The sequence below is a fragment of the Spinacia oleracea genome, chromosome 4 (assembly GCF_020520425.1).
Source record: "Spinacia oleracea cultivar Varoflay chromosome 4, BTI_SOV_V1, whole genome shotgun sequence".
NCBI classification, from domain to species: Eukaryota; Viridiplantae; Streptophyta; class Magnoliopsida; order Caryophyllales; family Amaranthaceae; genus Spinacia; species Spinacia oleracea.
Window position 1 is genome coordinate 19,042,933 of NC_079490.1, and position 15,042 is coordinate 19,057,974.

At 36.6% G+C, this 15,042-nt stretch overlaps 1 protein-coding gene across 2 annotated transcripts; it reads right to left on the reverse strand.

Annotated features, from left to right (window-relative positions):
• Positions 1–2,299: 2,299 nt before the first annotated feature.
• On the reverse strand, positions 2,300–14,525 carry LOC110798158 (ATP-dependent Clp protease proteolytic subunit-related protein 3, chloroplastic). 2 transcript variants are annotated; one of them, XM_056827233.1, is made up of 10 exons: positions 14,083–14,525; positions 12,784–12,885; positions 11,733–11,855; positions 10,982–11,041; positions 5,734–5,830; positions 5,572–5,645; positions 4,147–4,200; positions 3,958–4,041; positions 3,694–3,819; positions 2,300–2,741 (listed from the first exon to the last, which is right to left on the reverse strand). In XM_056827233.1, exons 1-9 carry the CDS (start codon positions 14,365–14,367, stop codon positions 3,724–3,726), a joined length of 975 nt encoding a protein of 324 aa, XP_056683211.1. In that variant the 5' UTR covers positions 14,368–14,525; the 3' UTR covers positions 2,300–2,741; positions 3,694–3,723. The 2 variants fall into 2 exon arrangements, with proteins under 2 accessions (XP_056683211.1, XP_021859015.1); XM_022003323.2 differs by having other exon boundaries at positions 2,300–2,644; positions 14,083–14,524.
• Between the last annotated feature and the right edge of the window lie 517 nt (positions 14,526–15,042).

The window sequence follows — 15,042 nt, forward strand, 5'->3', positions numbered from 1 at the left end:
AGAGTGTGTTGTTTCTACGCAGGAGGTTGTGGGTTCGAATCCTACCTGATGAGTTTATTTCTTTTTAACCATTTATTAATATTAATTATAAACATTTCTAAATTTAACTTATCAACATTAGTGTCTGTAGCTCAGCGGATAGAGTGTTTATTTCCTAACCAAAAGGTCGTGGGTTCGACCCCTAGCTGATGCAGTTTTTTTTTAAACCATTTATAAATAGTACTACCTACGTGATTATAAACCGCTATCTCAGATAGCGGTTTACTTAAGTCAACCGCTACCCGAGATAGCGGTTTTGTGTCGCTTCGTTAAAAAAAAAAGACCGGTTTTAATGCTGACGTGGACGGTATGGTGGGAATTAAGTTAAAAAGTGGCGCATTTTGGGAATTTGACGTTTTTTAAACAATATTGAAGGAAATCGCTCCAAAACTTGTGTACAATGGGTTTATTGAATGAAATGCAGTCTAGTCTCTTATTTGTGTCTCCATACCTTACAGTTTTACACCGTAGACTGTAGTACCATACAGGTGTGTATACCACGTCTTTATTTTGCCCAGAATAGTCAAATACAAGTATATAATCATTTTGTGCCATTTTTCTTCATTTAGAAATTGTTTTCTGCACATATGATATATGCAGCTCTAAGGGTTACATATAAGAAGCTCTAAAAATGAAAACATTGGTTTATAGTAATAATAACCCTTAATTGTACCGACCAACACATAATTTTGACGTGCATTATTATATTAGCACCAATCTAGAAAATACGTTAAATGCGCATTTGACGCCCTATCCCATTTGGTGACTCTCTCATTGAAAAATTTCAAGCATGTGTGCATAATTCTCACATCATGGTCATTGTTATTTATAGGAGAACATCAAAAAAGAAAATCGATCCACTATTATGGAATGGAAGGATCGAGCATAGCCTATGAATCTAAGATGGAATGGAAGATGATCAAATTTGGGCAACATACCCCCACATCATGGGGCGGAACTACAGAGTAAATTTTGAAAGAAAAAAAAACCAATACAGCTGGGGTCTAAGAGACCTAATATATCATAGAGCCGGTCTCTTAATACTTAAAAACATAACCCACCCCTTAAAATTGAGTAACATACTGAATTTGTATTCAACTCAGGTCTAAGAGACCAGTTAATTAAATACCTGGTCTCTTACATTGTGTTATTTATTTCTGCCATTTACATAAAACCGGTAGAAAATCCTTGTAATAATTTTGTAGGTATTTGATTGTATTATAAATATTAATTATATTTTGGACGATAATTTTTTTTTTTAGTATATATTGTGTGTTGTGGACGATGGTGACCCTCCACCTTAAACATCCTTATACGCCACAGCCCACATGATAGAACTCTTACAATAGCTTCTTTGGGATAACTTAATTGGCAACGGTCTAGTCACCTAGTGGTTCATTTGGTTTGCAAAAATTTAGTTTCTTTTAGCAATGAGATCATTACTATCACCAACTCTATATCCAAATACAGAATTTCCTCATAACTTGGTTCAATTCAATAGATTCCACCACCATCCAGCCTACTAGTGCAAACTCTTCCAAGGGTAATTCCATTTGTCAGGAACACATCTCAAAAGAAGTTTTATGGGATCTTCTTCTCCAAAACTACTACAATTTAAATTTTAACCGAAGTAAAAAGAACAATGATAAAGCAGGTGCACGTTTTACTTTAAGAGATGATAAGGACGGTTTATTTAAAGCTAAGGCCGCGAGGGAACCAAAATCGCGCTTTTTCTTAATTGCAAGAACCTCAACATTGAGGGAGGTAATATGACGGTGATCAATTACATAATGAGTGTAGCAAGTTCCATGGGAAATCAGTAACTTGATTTCAAATGCAGAGCTAAACCTCTTAAAGATAGAAGATGTTGGAATTCAACACCAGTTTCGAGAAGATAATCAAGCAGCGGACCACATGGAGACGATTGAACTTTCTTTACCGAATTTGTCACTCTCTTTTCTTTTAATCCTTCAATTTTCCTCATCGTCCATAAAGATGCTTTAGATTTGTCTATCCTTAGGTCTTAACCTAGTTTTCTTACCTTATATTAAAAAAAATAGTGACGAAGTCAATTTTGTTTTAAATTGATACACGAAAGAGAGGACGAGATAAAAATGAAATGTGATTTAGTTTATGTTATGATGCATAATAATTGAGAGAAACCCATGTTTAATACAGAGTACCATTCGAAGTGTGGACCTTATAGGATAGGCAGTTGTTGGTAAAACGTGGTAATTTTGATATTGTCGAGGCATTAGTATAAATCAAGAAATTGCAACTTTAAAACACCAAATGATGCGATTATACATAAGTTCTGAAATCTACAAAGAAAGCTTTTCATAAGCTGTCTGAGTTCCAAAACCTTTCATTTGAAACTGTAACATATCACTACCATCACTTTGGCTATCTTCGAATCAATTTGCAATGTACATAGCCATTGTCATACAATAAATAGAGTTAGGCTTTTACAAGACTTCGTTGATTATATCTTGCTTCTCCAGAAATTTTTCTCAGATCATATAGGTACAAGCCCATTGCCACCACAAGCCACTACGCGCCATTTCATGCTCTGCTAAATCCTAGTGGCATTGTTATCAGCAAACATCTGAAACCAGCACACGTTCAACAGAATGAAAGAAGAAAATCCTTCCAGATCATAGTGTTAATTGCATATACTCGGATTACCACTACGAAGAAAGTACCTTCAATAACAATGGAGACTAATTTGTAAAAAGAAATACTATGTAGTATGGAGGAATGAGGTGTTTTATCTGACTTAACTTGCACCAAATATGACACCTTTCGTATATATTACTCATGGGGATAGAACATATAACATGATATCGCATGTCCACATCCAGGTTCTCTTATGTAAACTCATGGGGGTACAGCATAGAACATGAAACAAAAATAAATGGCATGTTTTATTAGAGTAACGGGATACTCGGAGAAATAACAACTATCCCTCCCCAAGGAAATAATTGTCATGTTTCACCCCCTCAAATTTAGCTATAAGACATGAATTCACGAATTAACCCTTTGTAAATTGTAATCAAGTCACTCCCATGCGGCCATGCCCTACTAGTCTACTGCCCCCCACCCCCACCAAAAGAAAATATGGTCATATTGCTTCACCCTTTTAAACTTAGCTATTGTATAAGATGAGTATATGAATTCATGAAAGACCCATTGTATGTGTCACTAATTCACTCCCATGCCCTCCCCTATCCCGCGAGTCCCCCAATTTCTCCTCTCCTGCTTGTATCAATGGGCATCCCTTAAGTAGGAATATTTAAGAAATCTAATCATGAATCATAAAGAATTACTATTTCAAGACAGGTGACAACCTTTCACGTACGTCCAAAAATAGTATTCATGGCAAATAAATTTTGAGGGAGGGGTACTTTCTTGTCCTTAATTCCTCTTCTTCATACCATTACATGCTAGTATTGCTACTAAGTAGCTTGAACCAGCAGAGGGGCCAAGGGAAAAATCTTGAACACCATAACCAAAATCCTCCTGTTTCTTGATCCTTTTTTTCACAACCAAATGTAAGCTCAGCTCAAATCAAAGCCTCCAACATGAGCATACGCATACGGATGATTCAACTACAATGTTCAAAGAATAGGAAGACCCATGACATAAAACCCTTACCAATAAGTATAAAGAACAGCGATAAAAATGTCATATTGCATCAATAGCTTTAATTCCAGCAGTCTTGTCCCAGTCCTCGGGTGCAGAAACATCAGACATAATTTTTTCTTGGCCTCGCCAAAGAATCTGTGACAGGACCAGCATATTCATACATCAAACTTTTTTTCTTTCTATTAAGATGATTGGAGAAAAAACCTAATGATGGAAGCAAAAAATAGAAGAACCACAAGAACTTTAAAAGGCTGTAGTCAGGAATAAACTTGCCTTGTCTATGACACCAAATTCCTTGGCCTTGACTGCATCCATATAAAATGGCCTTCTCATCACACTAGCAACAGTTTCTTCAGACTGATAACAAATATACCAAGCCAAATGATTGAATTAATGCCTCTCATACAACTTGTAGTGTAATGAACTAATGACAGCTGGAGTATTAAACAATGAAATACTTACGTTTTCTGTATGTTTGGCCAATAGTTTCACAAGAGTGTCCCTGTTTATAATTACCTGCAACTCAATGAGATCAAATTTCCACCAGCTCCCAAGCATAAAATTCCAATCAAATAAAAAGTACTTTTCTACACCCTTCTCGGACTTTAGTTCACCTCCCATCATTGTAGCATAATGAAGTCAGATACAAAGAGTGTTTTAGATCCTTTTAAAAGGCAGTCCCAGGGTCACCAACATCATGATGATGATGTGATGACTCAATCCAATAAAGATTGCATCATAACATATTCCCTTTATTTTCATCCATTTCCTATCTTAAGATGATGACACCTAGGCTAGTTAAATAAAAGAACACCTCCCTATTTCCCCCTTCATGTATCAACAACCATCAATTTAAGAAATGGATCATCCATTTATTTTAGAAAATGGAGAGGATCCGCAAACATCTTAATCTTTTTTGCTTAGGTCACCACATCAGCACAAGGACTTGGATACTTCAACTAAATATTTTCCCTTAACAGGTCCCAGACTTCCAGTCACATAAGCAAACAGCAAGCTATGACAAAGGTTATCCTTGATGCTCAAGAAAATGTGGAAGTGAAAATAGGACCTTAGATAGAAAAAGGAGAGAGTGAGGATGGCCATTGAGCTTCAAGGGCTTAACTAAGAGCTCTCGAGATTTAAATGCTAAATCTGGAATTATTTGTATATATTAGTTTTGTACGTATGTCTTTGGTATCATGGTGAAGTCATTTATCCACATAATTATTTCCCGTTCTTGAGTCAGGCTCAAATCAATTAGTGATGAGACAATATTTCACTATCTCACAACTTGCTGGATAGGACCCATATGACAATACCAGTTGGGAACATTCAGCCATTCATATCGAAGAATTAATTTCAATGAGTCAATTTGGTGATTCGTGAATATGGGAATTAAAATACAGGACGATTTAGAGTAATAAAAGACTAGGATAATGCTCATCTCTTTGCCCAAATCACTTTCATCTTTCATTTTCCATTCACATACATCCTACATGATTTTACATCATAGGAGTTTCGTAGGTACATCATGCAGGTCTCTTATTTCATTGTGTAAAAATTAAAATTCTTTTGCTGCCTTAAGTTAAGTCAGGGCCTCCCTAGGAATATGCAACAGTAGAAGGGAGTTAGGAAACTATTGTAATAGGATAGAAATAGTGTCTCAACTAAATTAAGATCATATCCAGGAATAATTTCATAAAGGCACTTCTGCTTCAGAGCAAAAACTCCCAGGAACAACAAACAAACACAGCCAAGCATAATTTTCAAGCATAAATTAAAATATGGTAAAAATTATACACTAGTGACGGTAATGATGCTCTTTGAACTTCTTGCTGAGAATCCCCCCCACCCAAAAGAAAAAATGATGTGAAGTTGTAAACCTACCTCTTTTGCGCGAATCGCAACATCACTTGCTGGCAATAACCCAGAAGATGGTACACGAGGTTGTTGAATCATGGCTGAGAAGTGTTTAAGAAAACAATGTGTTCAGCTCATGCATGATAAATGAATTGTATAAACCCACTAAACAAGTTTAAACAGCCGAACCTTTGGCATGAGGCATCATAAACCTTTTTCCCGGGGTTCCGGAAGAAAGAAGCAGACAAGCGTGACCGATAGCAGCCCCTACTGCAACTGTGTGTATCTGAACTTGAACAATGTCAAAGCAGCAAAAGAGATAAGCATACATAAACTAATAACCAAATTTCAGGAATACAACATGGTACAAAAAAATGCTTACAAAAAGTGAAAGCAGATGTAAGCTCATTAAAAAATTATCATCAACAGAAAAAAGTAAAACTTGACTGTTTAGCACACAAAAGTAGGCAAGAAAGTATTCAAAAATCGCCAAAGTTAATTTGTTATACAAAATACAGTTGAAGTAAAATAAAAATAAGTCACAAGTTCAGTTAAGGAAATTTCTCGAATAAAAGCAAATTTCTGGAATGTTATCATTTGTTAAGTAACAGAAACCTTTCATTTAATATTTTTGATGTTTTGCCTTATGAGCACTTGCTGGCAGCGCCCATTACGGAAAGGCGTTACATTGGCAACCTATTACTGAATCCACCATTCTTCCCAACTCACTGCCTCCAAGGGCCAGCAGTTAGAGTTTGGTACAATTAGTTTCAATGAAGGGCATTTTTACCAGATGCTTCAGGTTGAATGAAATTCACTTGGTACCCAAACTGTTTCATAAATGCACCAGGTATCCCTGAAGCACACTATAAGTTCCCAATAGAGATAATAATGCTAGTTATGGGGGGATCGGCCGAAAGTCATTCATCCCTTATCTTTTTCTGTTATTTTAGTAATAGTTTCGATAATTGGACCAAAAAAATAGCATAGTTATCTGACCTTGGGATTTACATTATAGCTAACGAGCGCCTGTTGTATTTCAAAAACGGAAAGGATACCAGGAGTGTTGGGTTGGGTTGGGCCGAGTCGAGCCTAAGCCGGAGGAGAGTTTGGCTACATAGACAAGTTCCATCCTAAAATCAATTGGTCACATGTGAATTACTCTTAACACTCCCCCTTACATGTGAGCCACGTCCTTATGGGACCCCCCTACTTAATTTTAGGTTAAGCCCCCTACTTGGGGCTTTCACGTTTGTTGGGTTACTTGCTCCAAACAGATCCTCCGATCTTCTCCATAGTGCATTATTCAACATCATTGGTAAACATGCATCTTTATTGGGTATACTAGTACATAATCCAAAGCTTACAAACTCTACAATCAAATTACTGGGAAATGGATTGGATTGAGTAGAGATGTAATATTTAGCGATGGAGAATCATGGAAAAGGGATAATCAAGATAAAAGGAAAGGAAAAAAATGTATTTGAAGAATACAACAAAAATAAGACTACACAAATGAGTTTCGAAAATACTCGACCTATGGCATCTTCATCACACAAACATGAGAATCCAATTTGTCCTACATATGGAGGATCAACCTCGACGTTGAGAGGACCTGTTAAGATGAGAAGCCAAAGAATGAAGAGACAAATGAAGTTGACGAAGTTAATTTATTTTGCCTATGAGTAGACCATGAACCCATCTATTTCGAGAAAGTTGTGGGAGTAAAGGAATGCAGATTTGCTATGAAAAGAGGAGATGCATTCAAAAGAGGAAAATGATACATGGAAACTGGATACTCTGCCAAAGGGCCAAAAGGTTGTAGGAGTAAAATGGGTATACAACATCAAGAGAGGTGCAGATGGAAGCATTGAAAGATACAAGGCAACACTTGTAGCAAACAGTTATAAACAAAACTACGGTGTTGATTATGAAGAAGTATTTACTCGTGTAAAGTGTAACTAGTCTAGTCTCCGTGAAAATGCTAATTTCACTTGCAGCACATCATAAATGGAAGATTTATCAACTAGATATCAAGTCTGCATTTTTAAATGGCATTCTGGAAGAAGAGGTATATGTGCAACAACCATAAGGGGTTGTGATGAAGGGAGAAGAACATAAAGTGTATCGTCTAAGAAAGGCTATTTATGGTCATACAAAATGGTTTTACAAATGTCCATATGAACATGCAGTTTATTTGAAAAAGAATGGTGAAATATTCTCGTAATTAGCCTATGTTGATGATCAATTATTCACCGAAAATACTCACAATATGTTTGATTATTTTAAGGCGGGGATGTTCAAGAAGTTTGAAATGACAATAACAAATTGTGGGCTAATGAGATTCTTTCTTGGCATAGAGGTGAAGCAGCATGAAGATGGAATTTTTATTTCATAGAAGAAATATGCAAATGGGATTTTGAGATGTTAAAAATGGACTCGTGAAAACCCATAAGCACTCCTGACAGGGTTAAAGTTGACAAAAGTTGGAGAAGGGAAGTTAATTGATCCAAGTTTATACAAGAGTCTAGTTGGAAGTTCGAGATACTCAAATATCACCAAGCTTGATATTGGAGCCACTAAAGAATCTCATGGTGCACTACAAAGAGAATAGCAAGATATATTAAAGGTACCTTAGATTTAAGAATGTTCTATTCTTATGGAGATGAAGCAACATTGTCTGGTTTGGTTAGGTTTAACTGCTTTTACTTGGAGTCTAAAACGCAAAAAAGTAGTGGCATTGTCAGGTTGTAAAGCAAAATATATAGGCAAAATAAGAACTAGATAAAGTTCAAGAAGGACCTACTACAGTCGTTGTAGATAACGTGTCGGCAATAAACGTGCTAAAAAATCAGTACAACACGGGAGAAGTAAGCATATTAATAAATCGATTTAATTTTCTTCGAGATCAAGTCAATCAAGGGACAATTACGCCCCCGTATTGTCACAACCGTAGCACATTTTATATTTACTCTTATTACCTAATCTTTTCTCTCTTTTTTTGTTTGTTATCATGGGTATTTTTTATATTTTCTCTCTTAATGTGTGTGCCCAACCCAAATGGTGCAATTAAAGGGGAAGGGGGGGGGGGGGGGGGGGAGTATTTGTAAGAGAAACATAAATAACTTTTAATAGAGCATTGTATTCATTTTGGGTTGTATCCCTTCTTACTCCTTCCCATTATTTCATAAAAATACATGAGTTAAGAATTCGTAAGTTCTGGCTCTTACAAGGAGAACTTCACCAAACATCAAGGCCACCTTTGTAAAAATCAAAGTAATAGTAGCAACGGTGATGAAAGTAGAAGTAATAACTACACGGTTATAGACTATTAATCCTTGTTAAAAAAAGTGGTAATAATCACATATAAAAGCGGGGAAAAGGTGGAGAAATGAGAACAGAGGATGATATCCTACTAAAAACTAAATTACACACTCCCGTCCCAATTTAAAGTGTCCCCTTACCTTTTTCATCCGTTCCAATTAAGTTTGCCCCTTTCTATTTTGGGCAAGGACTTCAAGAAGTGCGTTTTAAAGAATCTTGTCTACACAAAAAAAAAACTTAAAGAGTACGTGATTTATACATAGTCAGTAGTAACAGTAGTAAGTAGTGACAAAGCCTTACACTTCATAGTTTCTAGCAATACACCTTGCTCCCATCACCAATCTTTCTCTATCCACAAAAGTCTAAGAGCCACTATCCCTAAGTAGATCCGCTCAAGGAAGGGCCACATCCATCCTTAATGGATGTTAGAGGGGAGGTGAACTGTGTGTAAAGTGATCTTTGGTGTTTATAAAAGTGAGAAAGAGAGAACCATGAAGTATGGTTAAAATTACAACAAAGAAGAGAAAGAAGCAAGAGGAGACAGAAAGCTTCAAGAAATCGATACTCGATAGGTACAGGGAAAGAGGATGGGGGTGAGCGAGAGACGACATAAAGGATTAGGGCATGTAGCTGCTAAGTAAGGGTTGAAAATAAAATGTAGCTAAACAAATTCTTCGAAGTAATGGTTTGAATCGATTCAATTCCTCCACAACCCATTTCCACCTAGTTTATTCTTCTAGCCTCTAAATCAGATATTCAATAGCCCAATGAGATTCCCGCTTAAGAGCAAGGTCTAGAAAGATCCATATGAAAAATCTTTACCGGTCAGTGCACGCATGCAGTAGGAACTTGAAGGAAGCTTGTATCCAAAAAGCCCACAAAGTATGAAAATGTAATTTATGTTTCTGAAGGATACTTTTTCCTCTGGGAATAGTACTAAGCTACTAGCCAATCTGCTAAATAATAGAAAGTGATAGTACTAATTAATTTAATCAGACTAGTAATCTAGTATTATATTACTCCTTCAGTCCCTATTTGTTTGTCCCATATTCTATTTTGGCTCATCCCTTAAAGATTTGTATTATTTCCTTATATAGTAACAGGTCCCCACCATTTACCCAACTTGCATACACTCATAAAAGTAAAAATGACAAAGACACCCAGTCTTCTTGTATTTGGTCCAAGCCTTAATAAAGCACATTTTGCTTATGGGGAAAACAATAAGGGACGAATGGAGTATACGCTAATATCATTGGTTCTAGAGGTGTTAGTAGAGGTAATGATGGTGATTACAACTGTAGTGGACAAAAATAATATCACCAGCACTAAAACAAATGACAGAAATAAGCGTACTTAAAAAGGGGGGAAAGGAGTAAACGCCCTCATAAGTCATAACTACTAGAAATGGTGAAAACTGAAGGCACGTCTACTAATAGAGCATTAGAGAAAAAATAAAAGGGGCCGGGTACATTAACCCTCAAACTTAAATTTGGGATGGATGAGTACCCCCTACTTCGGGTCAGCCCATATTCCTGCCAAAAGCCATGTCCTCTGTAGTCTTTAAACGATCATATCCTATTCGATTATCTTGTCCCAATTATTCGTAGGTCTATCTCTTCTTCTATTACCATTCATTCGAGCAATCCAATCGCATCCGCAATTCCAGATGCCACCATTTAGAACTCATTTATCGCATTTCACCTAGAATACTTGATCCCTTATTTCTTCGTTCTTTATCCTGTACTTTACAGTGACACTACACATCCAACAAAGCATCCTATAAGTCAACCCTAAATTGTATAGCTGCAAACCCCTTTTTGTCTAAATTGACACCATTGTATCTCATAATGGTTGGACTTAAGCATCATTTGGGAGCCTGACTCGGCTTACAATGGGACTGTATGTCGAGTGTGAAAGGTAAGTAAGTCAAAGAAGTTGCCACCTGACACAAAGCTGACACAAGCTCAACTCCTGCTTGACTAGAAGCAATCCTACGAGTATAAATCATCCTTTTTACTAATGCTCATGAGTAGCATGAGCAAGAAGTTACATAATAATCCAGGTGTCAAGAGGTGTAAAAATCCAGCAGAAGCAAATGGACAGAGGAACCTACCTCATTCTTTAGCTGCATCATTGCGTCATAGATAGCAAAACCTTCACTTTCCATTCCAACCTGAAAATTAAAACAAATACACCAATAAGCTCTAATGCTCTATGTTCCAGAAAATAAATATAGAAAGCCACTAAAAAAAACTCATCAATTAGTACCAATCCCAGCAGAAAGAGAAGGGTTTAAAAAATCCTTAATGCACTGTACAGAAGAATAACCGTCATAATTTAACAATTTTCTTCCCCCAAATTGAAGTATCAAAGGACCAGAAAGCCAAGACACTTCTAATGAATGATCAGGATGGAACATGGAAGTATGTTCACAAAACAAACAGAAAGCAGGAAAGAAGCAAGAAGAACTATTTAACCAGTGGGCTGACAAACAATAGCTCACTCAAATAGCATCATTTCAATTACTACATAAGCTAGGGGGTTTAACAAGAGAGATCAAATGTGAGGCATGTATATGACTAGAACGCAATAGAAAAATCCTAGATGAACAAATACATCAAAAAACATACCTATTTTCTTTCAACGGTAACATTTCAGACAAATACAAAATAAAGATTCCATTTGCTCTTTCTTTATTCTTCATTATATATCCAATAACATAGGGGGGCATTTCTGAGAAGAAGCTATGTTAACACCCTATAATATAAGGTCATTTAATACACCATTCTCAAGACATACTACCGAAACCCTCGTACAATCAAAATAGATTGCCCCAAATACAAGGAAACCAAATTTTAGCTTACCGTTTCACCATCATCCCGGGTGGTACCAGTAGAATTAATATAAATATATATAGGTTCCTTCGCATCCATCCACTGTAAGTACATCAGTTCTGCAATCACAAGCTCCGTAACAGCAGGAACCAACTGGCAACCAAACACTTTTTTAAATCAATATCACCAGCATATGCATCTAACTTGCATAAGAGTGCAAAATGCAAACAGATAAGTTTACAATACTTGCAGGAAAAAGAGGGGCGGGAGCACACAAAGGTACAATTTAGAGTAAATACATACTTGCTCTTTTTCCCTTGCATCTTTTCACACACCAAAAAGATTGACATCAGCAGAATTCAAACAAGATCCTCAAGGAACAATTCGTGATTTCACATCAAACACTACTTTGCTTTATTCAGCATTAAAACTAACCACCTCTCTAAAGGGAACATCATAAAACAGATCCTTCACAATATACTATTATATCCAGCATCGAGAAATGACCTTACTGGCAACATGTCATCATGGTAATTTTAAACTATAGCACAAAACTACAGCTACCTCTGTACCTCAATACTACCTTGTTGACCACGTCCACCAGCAGCACATTTATGCACCACTTGATCATACAAAAATGTTCCAAGGCCAACAACACATGCTAAAATTAAGCAAAAACTCACTAAGAAGCACTTTAGCTTTATATCCAAAATTCAATTAAAAGCTACTGCCACCAATATTGCCTATTACCACAACACAAAATTATCCAATGAGTTAACACCTCGGAAATAGAATGGCATCCTGAAAGGGCTCCAATGTACTACCATGATGAGTAGTTGTCAACAGCTATATACTCCTCTACCTTAATTCATATCATCACACGCAATATGCATTATGATCATAATAATCTCCTAAAGCTATAGCAACCAGGAAAAGTCAAAAAAAAGGACATGCCTACTTCACAATACAAATTCTCAAACTTCAATTTATACATCATTGTTCTTGAAATCATACACTACAATATACCTATTCCAAAATAAATATCCTCGACAAAAAGAAATAAATGCACAATAAAACTTACCGGCATTCCTATGTAAATAATTCTTCCATGGAGAAGCAAAGAAGGCAAGTCTGGTGGAGGCCTCTTTGGCCTGTGCTCATTGTAAGAAACAGACCTTTCCACCTTGTTCCAAATCAAGCAAGTGTATTGAGTCAGCAGATCTCCAGAATAACAAGCAAAATACAGAAAATTATGCTAATTTGGATCAGTTGATGAGACCAATACAACAATGAAGTCCCCAGCAGCCCAGCATAATCATTTAGAATAAAACTACTAACACACCATACAATTTAAGAAAGAATATAACACTTGTTTCCAGACCCTTATGCTCTAGCAATAAGCATAAAGGCCTTTGTGCCACCATGCACCTTCATTCCCCAATAAAAGAACCAAACTGCAAGAAACATATAATAAACACTGTGGGAGAGAAAACTCTGAGCATTAGCAGTCTTCATTAAGTGCAGAAACAAAGTTACTAAACAACGAGCTCATACTACGACATAAACAACGAGCAGAAATTTATGAGTGTGTATTTCAATGAACCGTAACAAATAACTAAGAGAACAATCATAGTAATGAGCAACATGGAGAGCAGCAGCATCCCGATCATTTCCTAATCATCCAGATTCCAGGTTACCAATTAATCTCCAGCTCCACTAACCATTAACAAGATCTAAGACTATTTCGAAACCTTTTCTTTAAAAATCACTCCTAGCTTATGCTTCCCCCGTTCCTTATTACTTGCAGTCTTGCACCATTAAGAGTTTCATGCTTACAAATGCATAACCACTTAAAGCTCCTGATTGGCAAGTTTTCACCAATTTGGTTTTGAATTTGGTGTCATATATGCCTACTGCACACCATAACAAAACCATGTAAGCAATGACACTACCAATCCCCGTTTAGGTATGAAAACTTCTCAATTCTCATAACAACTACACTTACAATATGTAACCACAAAAGCAATCCTCTTCAATTCAATCGCTTATAATAGCTTCTCCCCATTAACAATCTCTTCTAAAGTGGCATTTACAATTCGATTTCCTTCATAATTCCATTTCCAATTAATACCACCTTGGGAAAGAAAATATGTAATGGACGCAATCAGCATCACATTCATCTACCATACCCTGGATAGTCAATACTAAAATCTCAAACACACAAATCCCATAAAAACTCAATCAACAAACACCCAAAAATAAAGCAAAAACACCAAATTAGTTGTTAACTTGTAATCAACTACTACAATTACCCACATGAAAAATTCAAATACCCAATAATAATTTCCGTATTTGAATAATAGGCATTAGGAAATGATACCTGAGCAGGAGTAGCCATGAGCTGGGGAGAATCGAACAAATCCAAATAAGGCGGGGTATCAGAATCAAGAGGCCTATTAAGAAACGTTTCGGGAGCATTAGCAGCAACCGAAGCGAGTTTCTTAAGAAACGGGTCTTTAGGATTAACTGGGGGCATGGGAATTCTAGCAGAATTTCTGGGTTTCATCGAACAAAATGTTCGGAAACTTGGTGTGCTAGAATTAGCTGAGGTTGAAGACGACGATATTGAGCACGAAGCCATGGGTACTTGCAAACAATTCGCCATGGCTAATCTTTTTAAGATATTTGTAAAGCTTGGTTTTCTGGTGTAATTTGATGATGGTGTTTTCGTTTGTTTTGGGGATTTTGAGTTTCTGGTTAGCCTGCTACTGCTGAGGTGAGCAGCGGAATCCAGAGAGAGAGAGTGTGACGAGAGGGGCTTGGGTAGATGGGCTAATAGCCTAATAGGATTGGGCTTTGTTGTAGACTTGTCCTTGTAAAAGTTAATCGCAAATTATCATCAACGATGTTTCAGTTGGTCTTGTTCGGCAAAACTAACGATAGCGGAGCGTTTAGCGATTGAGTAGCGGATAGCGATTAATAGTAGCGGGTAACAGTAAGCTGTCAAAGTAGTGAATAATTAGTATTAGTGTTTGGTAAAAGTAGCTACTGGGATTGTAAAATACAATAAAAGTTGTATGTATTATTTAACAATTTATTATTATAATTTTATCAAAAGTTACCCGCTTACCTTCAAACGCTATTATTATTAACGTTTGACAAAAGCTACCTAACCGCTACCACTACCTCTACCGCTAACCTCTACCTCACCAAACACTTACAAATTTTACAAGTAGCGTTTTGAATAAGTCAAAATGCTACCCGCTACCTCAAACGATACAGCTGAACATAGGTAAAGTTAACCTCTTGCGAATTACGGAGTACTCTCTCCGTCCCTTAA